Raw genomic sequence first — 13,407 nt, 5'->3', positions numbered from 1 at the left:
TTTACTGTGTTTTACCTCTCCCTTTCTCCCAGTGCTTTCGTCTTTCTCGCTCCTTAATTTTATTTTTTTCTTTTCTTTTCTTTCTTTCATTCTTTCTTTCTTTCTTTTTGCTAGTCACGGGGTTAAGTGACTTGTCACACAGCTAGCAAATATCAAGTGTCTGAGTCTGGATTTGAACTCAGGTCCTCCTGAGTCCAGGGTGGGTTGCTCTATCCACTGCACCACCTAGCTGCCCCACCTTAATTTTATTTTTAAAGATATCATTCCATCATATTCAACTCTCACCTATTACCTCTGTCTCCATATACTCTTTCTAACTGCCCTGATAATGAGGAAGTTCTTATGAGTTACAAGTATCATCTTCCCATGAAGGAATGTAAGCATTTTAACCTTATTAAGTTCCTTATGATTTCCCTTTCCAATTTACCTTTTCATGTTTCTCTTGAGTCTTGTATTTAGAAGTCAGATTTTCTATTCGGCTCTGGTCTTTTTATCAGGAATGCTTGAAAGTCCTCTATCTCCTTGAATTTCCATTTTTTTTCCCTGAAAGATTATACTCACTTTTGCTGCGTAGATTATTCTTGGTTGTAATCCTAGCTCCTTTGCCCTCTGGAATATCATATTCCTAGCACTCTGATTCTTTAATGTAGAAGCTGCTAAAGCTTGTGTTATCCTGACTGTGGCTCCATGATATTTGAATTGTTCCTTTTTGACTGCTTGCAATATTTTCTCTTTAACCTGGGAGCTCTGGAATTTTACTATAATATTCCTGGGAGTTTTCATTTTGGGATCTCTTTCAGAATATGATCTGAGGATTTTATCAATTTCTGTTTTGCCCTCTGGTTCTATAATATCAGGGCAGTTTTCCTTGACAATTTCTTGAAAGGTGAGGTCTAGTCTCTTTCTCTGATCATGGCTTTGAGGAAGTCCAATAATTTTAAAATGGATCTGTTTTCTAGGTCAGTTGTTTTTCTAATAAGATATTTTGCATTGTCTTCTATTTTTTCATTCTTTTGGTTTTGTTTTGTTGTTTCTTGATGTCTCATAGAGTCATTAGTTTCCACTTGCTCAATTCTATTTTTTAATGAGTTCTTTTCCTTAGTGAATTTTTGTGCCTCTTTTTCCATTTAGTCAATTCTGCTTTTTAAGAAGTTCTTCTCTTCAGTGAATTTTTGTATAACTTTTTCCATTTGAGCAATTCTGCTTTTCAAGGCATTCTTTTCTTCACTTGCTTTTCGTACCTCTTTTACTTGTTTAAGGTGTTATTTTCTTCAGTATTTTTTGTGCCTCCTTTACCAAACTGTTGACTTTTTTTTATGATTTTCTTACATCACTCTCATTCTCTTCCCAATTTTTCCTATACCTTTCTTACTTGATTTTTAAATTCCTTTTTGAGCTCTTCCATGGCCTGAGACCAATTCATATTTTTCTTTGAGGCTTTGGATGTAGGAATTTTTACTTTGCTGCCTTCTTTTGAGTGTGTGTGTGTTTTGATCTTCCTTGTCACCGTAGTAACTTTCTATGTTTAGAATTTTTTTTTGTTGTTTGCTCATTTTCCCAGCCTGTTTCTTGACTTTTAACTCTTTGCTAAAGTGGGGCCCTTCTTCCAGAGTGGAGGGTGCACTGTCCCAGGCTTCAGGGGTTTTGTATGACTGTTTTCAAAGATACTTCTAGGGACCTGTAAGTTTTCAGTTCTTCCAAGGTGGTTCAATCCAAGGAGAAGTGTGTTTACTACTACTCCCAAAGGGAATTTCATGAGTACCCTATGAAAGGAAAAAGGACTTCCTGCAGCTGGGAGCTGGGAGTTACCCCTTTGTCCCATGTGCTCTCTAAGCTTGAGTCCATTTTCTACTAGAGCCTGTATTTTCTGGTGAGACAGCACATCACAAACTTTTGAGGGGATTATTTTGTACCAGAGCCTGTGCTGTGGTCTGTGAGAGATCACAAGCACTCTTTTCTGCCCTGGAGCTATGATGAGGGTACCTACTTCACTGTGGCCACAAGCTCTGATGTGCCAGTACTCCTTCTCACCCTGGGACTGCCACCCAGGACTGCAATCTGGTTCTGAGTATGGGCAAAGCAACATAGTCCTGCTCCCAGTGCCAGCAAAGAAAACCCTGTAATCTCCTTCTGACCAGTTGTTCGACTACTACCTTCTGAATTTTGGAGAGTCAGAAGGTTTGGACTTTCCATTGATATCCTAGCCATGAACCCGGAATGGCAGTGACTGGTGGTTGTATCTACGTTGGGAGCTGAAGACAAGGCTAGACTTACTAAAGAAAGGCAGATTCAGCACTCTATCCAGAGCTTAACTTGGGGTCCATGATCTCTTTCCCTCTCTCTCTTCTCTCTCTCTCGCTCTCTCTTCATATACATAATATATATACACACGCACATATTTATACATATGTATATACATATGTATGCATATGTGTATGTGTGTACATATATATAAAATTTTCAATTAATTGATTTTCTTTGTAATCTTTTTTTGTAAAGTAAACATTTTATTTTATGCATTTAAAATATTCTGAGACGGGGTTCATAGGCTTAACACAACTGCCAAAGGGGTCCGTGACACGAAAGAACTCTTGTTCTACAAAGAGCCCACCAAAAAATCTATACCGTGCCCAAGGGGAATTTCATGAGTACCCCATGAAAGGAAAAAGGACTTCTAGCATCTGGGAGCTGGGAGTTACCCCTTTGTCCCATGTGCTCTCTAAGATTGAGTCCATTTTCTGCTAGAGCCTGTATGTTCTGGTGAGAGAGCATATCACAGACTTTTGAGGGGATTATTTTGTACCAACTGTTATTACTATGCCACCTGACTAAATAACCCAATATAAAAGTAAATTAAGTCAGATTGACTAATTGATATCAACTGATTATCATAGGAGGAAGCCCACCAGTTGGGCTTATAAATTATTAGGGGAAAAAAATCAGCACCTTCAATCTCTTAGAGCTACCCTTAGAACCCACAGGGAAATTTAGCAGTTTCCCTCTTGGGACCCAACCAGTCAGAGAGAATGGGAGTTTGGTAGAGTGGCTGTAAGCATATGCTACAAGTGTAAAACCTGTAGCTCTTCAAGAGCTTGAATTTCTGTATTAGTTATCCTATTTTACTGTTTTAAAATCTAAAGGACACATAGTTGGCATGTGACTTCTTCAGGTAATGGTGATGACATGTGCATCTCCTCAGTTACTGAACTCTGAGGAACACATCTGTACATTTACCTTCTTTCAGTGTAGTGCTGGGGATTCATGCTATTTATTTTCCTTAGGAAAATAAATAGCATGAATCCCCAACGCTATCCAAAACAAGCCCAGCTTGTCAATCTGCCTTGAGCATTAACTCTTTGATAGTATTTTTTTCCTGTTTAATGTCTGTTGATGTTGTTCAGTCATTTCAGTCATGTCTTGCTTTTCATGACCCTATTTTGGATTTTCTTGGCAAAGATACAGAAATGGTTTGCCATTTTCTTCTCCAGCTCATTTTATAGAGAAGGAAACCGAGGCAAACAGGGTGAAGTGACTGGCCCAAGGTCTCCCAACAAGTAATTGTCTGAGGCTGGATTTGAACTGGAGTCTTCCTGACTCCAGGCCTGGCATTCTATTCACTGCACCACCTAGCTGCCTATAGAATAATTTAGACCATTGAAGAAATCCTTAGTTTACACACTTGATCATCTCAGATTACTGTGAGAGTTCTGGTACATCGATTTAGTTTTGAATTTTGCAGTAAATCAGCAAAAACCAGACAGCCTGATTTAATTGATGTGTTGGTTAATTTTGCTGAATTACTTTTTTCCCCTCTTTTTTTTATTCTTTGTTACAAGGGATAGCTTCCTGGTTAGGATGTGTAGAGGCATCTATTCAGAAATAAAGATAATATAAAAACAAATACATCAACAGAAATTAGGAAAAAAACAAATACAGTCTAAAGTAATCAGACAATCTTCTCAGCTCTCTTATTGGGAGCCATAGTTCACTAACCAGTGTCTTGGACTTAGTCTTTTCGTCTATACATCACCCTCCAACATCCATAGTCTATGGATTTTAGGCTACACAAAATTCCATTAATAATTCTGACACAAAATCCACTTCTTTGAGACATAGATTCATCTTGAGGATTTACTATTACTGAATTACCTTCTTACAATGGCCTCAAACCACTGGAGAATTGAAGATGTCATCACCTCTGTATATGCTAACATGGCCTTTATATACATATCTAATTTTGTTCCAGACAATGGTGGACAGACTTTGGCCGGGGGCAACAACTGGCCGCTCAGAGGAAGAAAATGGTCACTGTGGGAAGGTGGAATTCGAGGAGTAGGCTTCGTAGCCAGCCCCTTACTGAAACAGAAAGGAGTGCAAAACTGGGAACTCATCCATATTTCTGACTGGCTTCCTACTCTAGTCAACCTTGCTGGCGGACATACAAATGGCACGAAACCACTAGATGGCTTTGATGTGTGGAAGACTATCAGGTAACATCAAATTACATGAGTATTTCTCCATGTAATAGTCAGTTCTCTAAGAACAGTTTAGCTCAAGTAAGATGAGACTCACATACATGAATAATAACAGCTGACACTTTAGGTAGCACTTTAAGGTTTGCTGAGTGGAGGACATAAATGATCTCCTGGCCAGACTCACCTTCTTTCTTGTTCTGACTGGGTTACTATACTGGTCATCAGGGATCTCCTATAGAGCACTCCAGAGTGCCATCTGAACCAGATAAAAATGTAATTGGGAAATATTTAGCAAGATAAATAAAATGATAAAGCTTAGATAGTATCACATTTTAAAACTATAGCCATCCCTAGGGCTGGGGCTGGGGAGGGGGAGGGGAAGAAAAAAAAAGAAAAAAATTTACATGATAACTTTGTTGTATATTTGGAGGGAATAGCAAGTTGTACGTCATAGATTTGTAGTTTCATGTGCAATCATATTTTTTATTGTACTGTGTTAAGGAAATACTTCTTTTGTTCCATAAATTAAAAATAATTTTTTAAGTTAAAAAATTAATTTCAGCTGAAAAAAATGTGTGCTCCCCAGGGATCTTTACTTATGGATTAGTGGCCCCCTTTCTATTTGAGTGTGATACCACTGATGTAGATAATAACAATTTTCCTAGATATTAGCAAAGTGTTGGACAAAAATATTTATACTCTTCTTGTGGAAAAGGAGAAACGTGGGCAAGATGATGGTTCAGTTAGATGGATTTAGAGCTAATTGGCTAATTGGAGCTAATTGACTACTCAAAGTAGTCATTAATATTTCAGTGTCAAGTTGGAAGCAAGCCTTCAGTGACATGATGATCAGGGATATGCGTTGCAAGTAGTCCTCCACTAATCTTCCACCGGATCCAACTTTCCAAGTCTTGTTTAGGGATTCCTAATTTGCCGTAAGAATTGATTGCCTGGTGGGTTCCACTTAGAGTCCTCATTTTTCAGAGTGGGAGGCTGCCTAGACTGAAGCTGCCTTTCCTAAACACCACTTCCTGCTCCCTCATGCCTGTACTTGTCAGCCCCATCCCTCCTGTTCCCCTATCCAGCCCTATTCTAGCGTGCCTTTATGCTGGGTCAGATCCCTGTTCTGTGGTTAACACACTGCCCTTCATATTAGACATGTACACTATCCCTGCAAATTACTTTTTGGGTAAAGTGACTTGCCCAGGGTCACACAGCTATTAAGCATCTGAGGCCACATTTGAACTAATGATGAGGAGACTTCCTGATTCCAAGTCTTGCTGTATCCACTGCATCACCTAGCTGCCCAGGTTGGCTATAGGGGATGATATCTAGCTTCAGCCACTGATGAAGACTGGTTACTAAATTAAAGAGGAGTTACAGTCCTTATCAGTATTACCAATGAAACCACAGGTCCTTGAAATAAGAACAATTCATACTTGTTTGATGCTGTAGACTTTACAAAGCATTTTACTTTTATTATTTTGTTTGATCTTGTCTTAACACACTTAGGAAGGTTTGAAATACAAAGTCCCATGGGGGGAGAGGCAGCGATCTCCTTTATCTGCTACTTATTTTGCCAGGGGAAAAATGCTATTCAGTAGAGGACTCTAGTCACAGCCCTGGTGTTAGGGAGAAGGAGGGTACCCTGCCATGAGGACACATGGTTTCTGATGCAGCCCTCACTTTCTTCATTCCCTAAGTCAAAACCTGGGGCTATAAGTGTGGCCGCAGCTGCTGAATACTTAGTCATTGCCCTGGACAACTGCTCATGCTTCGAAGGGAAGATCTGACATAACTGAGAGGCCGAGCACGACTGGAAAAATGCCAAACAAGATGGGAGCAGTTAGAGAGAAAGTAAAGCAAGCAAGCTTATTGAAGTTGAGTGTTGACACATTCACACCATGGAGGGGTGGTCAGGGTAGATGGATACAGGGCGGTTTGATGGGGTAGCATCCAACAAGGATGAAGCAGAGTGGATTTATATAGGTTTTTTTATCTGAATCAAACTGAATCAGAAAGTGGGGACAGGGAGCTTGGACCTAGCATGTAGGTCTGGGTTTAAGAAGAGGCTATGGTATTCCTTGCATATCCTCACAACAACCGTATGAGATAGATAGTGCAAATATTATTATTTCCATTTTATACATGACGGAAACGGATGATGTTCAGCGAGATTAATGCCTTGTGTAAGTTTACAGAGCTAGGAGCCAGGACATGGAAACCTACATCACTCATATCAACCCACACCAGCATAGACCCAATAGGATTTTATTTTCTTCATCAAGTCTATTTTGGAGTCTATAGCGGAAAATGACCTATTGATGTCTATTTAAACTCTTTGAATTTTTTCAAATAATTTTTTTCAATTATCAAGCATTTTTTTCTGCCTCTTACTACATAATCAGAGAAATTTTTTTGAAAAATATTTTCACCCCCAAAAATAAAGCCAGTGACATTTCTGTGAAAGTAAATGTAATGTCCCCTCCCGTGGTGTGTCATCAATGGACAGATGGCCCGGAATAAGTGGCACAAGAAGGATGGAACTTAATGGACATTTATTTATTTATGGAAAGTGTTTCCCTGCCCCACCCCTCAAATATTTGGAAAATGAAATTGGAAAAAAAATTTTAAACTGATAGGGCTGTGATCTCAGTGTCTAAAACTGTAGACTTTTAGAAAATATTTTTAGCACATCAGAATCAAATGCAAGTCACTGATCAGTGACTCCTGGATTTTTTTCCCCTCTTGAATCTATAAACTGTGAAATTTGAAACAAATTAAGACTAGACTAAGGAATATTATCCTGGAGAAAAAATCCTTTCCTTCATAGGCAGTATGATATGGTAGAAAGAACATTGACTTTGAAGTCAGGAGACATAGTTCATATCTTGGTTCTACTACGTAGTATCAGTGTGACCTTAGGCAAGTCACTTAACCGGTCCTGTCTACATTTCCTTATTTGTATAATGAGGGGATTGGACTAGATGGCCTTTATGGTTCCTTTTTGCTCTTAATCTGTGATCTTATTTTTCTAGGATAGGTCTGGGTAGATAGGTTTGCCTTTAGGAGGTCCTAAATGGAAAACCATGATTAGGCCTTTTGTTAACAGCTATTTGCGGCAGAATGTCTTTATCTGTGGCTTGCACTGAATACAGACATGTAGAGTAAGAGAACAGTTGTAGTATGACTAAGGAAATTTTTATCTAGCCTGTGTGATATTAAAAGTTGAACCAGAGAATATGGGTGTATCAGCAGAAATGATTAACAATACTGGAAGTACTCGTGTCTTGTGGGATAGTGGTTCAGTGCTTTGTTTTCTTTTTTGTCTTGGCTTGCCATTGGCTCTACTTTTTAAAGTATTAGCAATGGAGGGGGGAGAACATTGAAAGAAAACACCATTATCTATGAACATGGGAGCTTATCACCATATTTAATTATCTCTTTGGATACCCATTGTGTGGAACAGTGATGACCCTTACCCAAATTAATTCAGAGGCTTCTCCAGGTAGAAAGTAGAAAGGATTTTATTTCGATCTCGAGAAAGGGCGACTCACACCGAAAGGCAGTTCGATGCAAGACCACAGGTGATGTCAGCCAAGCAAGCATTTTTATAATTTCTAACAGCAACCCCTCCCTAGCCCCTACCTCTTATCCCTTTGGCTGGGCTTCAGGGGGCACCATCTAAACACGAAAAACTACCCCAGCAACAGCAGTGGAAATTACAGAGTTGTTACATAGTTTTCACCTGCCTTTCCCTCCTTCAAGTATCCTCTTAGTACATCTTGTTTTTGTTCATTTCAGATCCTGGGTACACATATATTATTATTAGGGGTCTTTACCTTATTTTACTCATTTAAGTTTAAATTAAATCAATAGAGGAATGATGGGGCAGCTGGGTGGCGCAGTGGATAGAGCATGGGTCTTAGAGTCAGGAGGACCTGAGTTTAAATCCAGTCTCAGACACTTGACACTTATTAGCTGTGTGACCCTGGGCAAGTCACTTAACCCTGATTGCCTCACCAAAAAAAAAAAAAAAGAGGAATGGCTAAATAAGTTGTAATATCAGAGTGTGATAGAGTACTATCATGCAGTGAGGAAGGAGGAGGTGGAGGTAAGATGGTGGAGTACAGGCAGTGACCCAGATGGGCTCTCCCAACATTCCCCTCTGAACAATTTTACAATTAACTTCTCAAATCAGATTTTGGAGTGACAGAGCCAACAAAAAATCAGAGTGAGACCATTTTCCAGTCTAAGACAACTTAGGAGGTCGACAGGAGAGGTCCGTGACTCTGGGGTAGGGGCCTGCCCAGAGCACATGTTGTGCAGCACCAGCCGCAGGCCTTCACATCTGCTGCGGTGGTGGCAGCGGCAGCAGCAGCTTATGGAGCTCTCAGCCCAGAGTCAGTAAGAGGGTCAGACAAGAAGACTGGTCAGAAGGAGATTAGGAGGGATCCTTTGCTAGCCCCGGGTGCAGCTGATGCTGATTAGCAACTCCATTGCCCAGAAGCAGTTCTGGGTCACAGTTCCAAGACAAAGAGGAACACTAGTGCTTGTGGCTACAGGAGATCAGGGGACCTAGTCACAGTTCCAGGTCCAAGACGAGTGATAGCAGCTACAAGGGAGCAAGGGTCCTTCATGGGTAAAGACAAGAGCACAGACCAGTAAAGCAGTTACAACCCCTCTCCCTGCATTACACCGTCGGGGAAGAGCCAAAAACTCGCAGACCCCTAGCTGTGGAAAAAGCAGCACAAAAAAGCCTGAAGCATGTGACAGTGCCTCTCTACCCTGACGTAAGCAGAGATCAACTGTAAGATAAAAGTTCAGAGTTAAGAAATAGGCTAGAAAAAATAAGCAAACAACAAGAAGAGAATTTGACCATAAAAAGCTACAATGGTGGCAGGGAAGATCAAAACATAAACTCAGAAGAAGACAACAGTGTGAAAACAACTACAAACAAAGCCTCACAGAAAAATGCTAATTGTACCCAAGTCAAACAAGAATTCTTGGAAGAGTTAAAGAAAGAGATAAAAGTGGTAGAGGAAAAAATGGGAAAAGAAATGTGAGTGACACAAGAAAATTATGAAAAAAAGAATTAGCAGCTTGGTAAAAGAGGCATCTTTTAAAAAAAGCAGAATTGGCCCAATTTCTGAAAAGAAACACAAAAAATCACTGAAGAAAAGAACTCCTTAAAAAGCAGAATTGACTAAATGGAAAATGGGGTACAAAGCTCACTGAAGAAAATAATTCCTTAAAAATTAGAATTGGGTAAGTGGAAGCTAATGTCTCCATGAGACATCAAAAAAATTTACAAAGTCAAAAGAATGAAAAATAGAAGAAAATGTAAAAATTGACTTTCAAACACAAGATTTTTAAGTATAAAAAGAAACATGGCAGGGAAGTCATAAGGATTCAATAAGGATAAACTGTTTACATTCCTATATGAGAAAATAATACATGTAACTCCTAAGAAGGTTATCACTATTAGAGCAGCCAGAAAGAGTCTATATAGGCAGAGGGTATGGGTGTAAGTCATATGGATATGGGTGATGATCTAAAAAAAATAAATGAAGGGGTGAGAAAGAGAGATGCGCTGTGAATGGTAATGGGACAAGCTCACCCATAAAATGGAAACAGCAGAATGCATTAGAAACCAGAATCCAACACTATGTTAAAAAAGAAAGACAAATACACAGTTAAAATACAGGGCTAAAGCAGAATCTATTATGCTTTGGCTGAAGTGAAAAAGGAAGGGGTAGCATTCATGATCTCAGACAAAGCAAAAATAAAAACTGAACTAATTAAAAGAGATAATCAGGGAAGCTATATTTTGCTAAAAGGTACCATAGACAATGAAGTAATATCAAAAATTTTTGCAGCAAGTTTCTCAGATAAAGGCTTCATTTCTCAAATATGGGAACTGAGTCAAATTTGGAAAAATAAGAGCCAGGGGCAGCTAGGTGGCACAGTGGATAGAGCTCCAGCCTGGGAGTCAGGAGGACCTGAGTTCAAATCCGACCTCAGACACTTGACACTTACTAGCTGTGTGACCCGGGGCAAGTCACTTAACCCCAATTGCCTCACCAAAAAGAAAAAAAAAAAGAAAAAAAGAAGAAAAATAAGAGCCATTCCTCAATTTATTAATGGTCATGGGATATGAGCAGGCAGTTTTCAGAAGCAATCAAAGCTTTCTGTAGTCATATGAAAGAGTGCTCTAAATTACTGTTAATTAGAGAAGGGCACATTTGAGCAACTCCAAGGTACCACCTCACACCCATCAGAAATGATAGATGCTTGAGGGGCTGAGGGAAAATAGGCACACTAAAGAATTGTTGGGGGAGTTGTGAACTGATCAAATCATTCTGGAGAATAATTTGGAACTGTGCCCAAAAAGCTAAGAAACAGTGCATACCCTTTGATCCAGCCATAGCATTATTAGATCTGTGCCCCAAAGTTATCAAATAAAAAAGACCTGTAAGTATAGCAATATTTATAGCAGCTTTTTTTGTGGTGGCAAAGAACTGGAAATTGAGGGAATGCTTATCAGTTGGGGAATGATTGAACAAGTTGTTGCATGTGCTGTTGTTCTATGGGAAATGACAAGGGGGTGGTTTCAGAAAAAAACATGGCAAGACATATATGAACTCTCACAAAGTGAAGCATGAAGAGCTTTGATATCATTGTGCCACAGCGACAGCCCTGTTGTAATGATGATCATCGGTGAAAGACTTGGCTACTCTCATCAATACAATGAGCCAAGACAATTCCGAAGGACTCATGATGAAAAAATGCTGTCCACCTCCAGAGAGAACTGATGAACTCTGAGTGAAAATTGAAGTATAATTTGCTTGCTCTTTTTTTGCCTTTTACATGCAATATGGCTAACATGGAAATATGTTTTGCATGATTTCACATGTATAATTGATATAATTTTACTTGCCTTCTCAGTGGGTGGAGGAGGGATATGTACATATTTTTAAAGTGAGGAAAAAGATAATTTCATCTTAGATGAATTGATGCAGAGTGAAGTGAGCAGAACCAGAAAAATAATTTATTTTATAATATCAGTATTATAAAAAATTAATAATTTTGATGACTTTTATAAACTTTTGCAGGATAAAGTGAATGGAATCAGGAGAATAATTTACATGACAACAACATTGCAAAAACAGCTTTTAAGAACTAAAATCAATATGATCATTTATAATTCTAGAGGAGCAGTAATGAAACATGCTATATTTGACAGACAGGTGATAGATGGGCTTAGAGTGTGGAATGAGGTACATGTCTCTCACTCTCTCTCTCTCATTAGATCTGTGTGTGTGTGTGTGTGTGTGTGTGTGTGTGTGTGTAGTGTGTAGCCGTTGAGGAATTTGTATTGCTTGACTATACATATTTGTTACAAGAAATTAGTTTCTTTTTTTCCCCCATTGGGATCCAGGTTTCGAGGGAAAGAAAATAGATTTCCGTTAATTAAAAATAGAGAGAGGCAGAGAGTTATAGATGTGAAATGTTGTTTGAACTTTTAGACAAGGTCACCATATTGCTTATTTTACTAAACTGTTATACTTTTTTTTTTACTAGAGACCTCTCATAAACAGAGTAATCTGTTTATGTCTGCAATGTAAAACAAAATACATAAATAAAAGTGAAGTGTAAAAATGAAAAAAAAATCCATCTGTCTGAATGTAAGTTTAAAAAGAATTATACATGGACTTTGTGGAAGAGGAAAAGATTTTCTTTTCCATCATTATCACAAACGAAGACAGTTTCTGATTAAATTTAGCTCTGCCAAGTATGCAGGATGGTGTAATGGAAAATACACTGCTATTGGGACTAGGTTCAAATTTCAGTTCTATCACTTACTGCATATATGATCATGGATAGGTCATTTCACGTCCCTGAGCCTCAGTTTCTTCATTGGTAAAATGACAAGGTTAGCCTAGTTGACCTCTCAGGTACCTTCCAACTCTGAAATTCTATGATCTTAAGTTAGATTAACTAGATATACTGAATCAGTAGACTTTCACTGGGTTGTTTAAAAAAAGGGGTGGGGTAATGGAATGTCAGACAAATAGGATAATTAAATAGAATTTTATTGACCGTTTGGGGGTACTTTCCAAATCAATTAAATTTTATTTTCTTAGAATTACTCTATAAATTATTTTATCACTTTAGTAAGAGCCAGCATGGGGTAGCAGATAGAGTATTAGACGTGGAGCTGGAAGGACCTGGGTTCAAATTGTTGAGCTCAGAAGGGAGACCTGCCAGCTGGGCATATGGGTCCTGATTCAGCTTTTACTTTCTCCATTCTCTAAGTCACAAACTTGGGATACAGGTGTGACTGCTGAATCCCCTTTAAAATGGGGAAAATAATATTTGTGTAACCTACCTCATAGGGATATTATGAGAATTGTTAGGCAGTATATGTAAAAATGCTTTGCAAATCTCAAAGTTTAAAAGTGTAAGCTAATGTTATTATGTGAAAAAAAATACAAGTCCCTGAAGAGAATGTCCTTACGATTGGAATTTGCTTTAAAGTGGCCATTCATTGGACACAGAAGCATCTGCTAAAGCCTTTGACCTACTTACCCTGGACCACTGGAACAAAGCAATCAAGGGGAGATAGTTATCTCCCGGGCTTTTTTCTAGGATAGACTCGGCCTTGTAGTTGGCCTAATAAAGAATCACGTCAACATCTGAGGCCTTGTCTCAATGTCTGATTCAGTTCAATTCAATTCAGCCTGTCCCTATGTAAAGCTCAGTGCTTGGGGGGATTAAAAAGAAGTCCCAGGGAGCTTTCTGTCTGGTGGTAAGATAAGAAATGTAGATAGCTTTAAGGCCTCTGAAAGGTCCTAAACAAAGGGTTATGTGAGGTCTGAAAGGAGCCTAGGGATTAGAGAAGTTTCCTTGGGGGAGGTCTTATTTGAAT

General features: G+C 38.9%; 1 protein-coding gene across 1 annotated transcript in view; it reads left to right on the top strand.

Moving 5' to 3' along the window:
* The window catches only part of ARSB (arylsulfatase B), a 225,235-nt gene that overhangs the window by 110,789 nt on the left and 101,039 nt on the right, over positions 1–13,407 (top strand). Inside the window, exon 5 of the mRNA XM_027863552.1 lies at positions 4,247–4,490. Coding sequence (XP_027719353.1) covers positions 4,247–4,490 — 244 coding nt within the window. The remainder of the gene's footprint in view (positions 1–4,246; positions 4,491–13,407) is intronic.

This window comes from Vombatus ursinus, unplaced genomic scaffold, assembly GCF_900497805.2.
Source record: "Vombatus ursinus unplaced genomic scaffold, bare-nosed wombat genome assembly UNPS02014772.1, whole genome shotgun sequence".
Lineage (NCBI taxonomy): Eukaryota > Metazoa > Chordata > Mammalia > Diprotodontia > Vombatidae > Vombatus > Vombatus ursinus.
The sequence above is the reverse complement of the archived record's forward strand: the minus strand, read 5'-3'. Positions and strand labels throughout refer to the sequence as shown.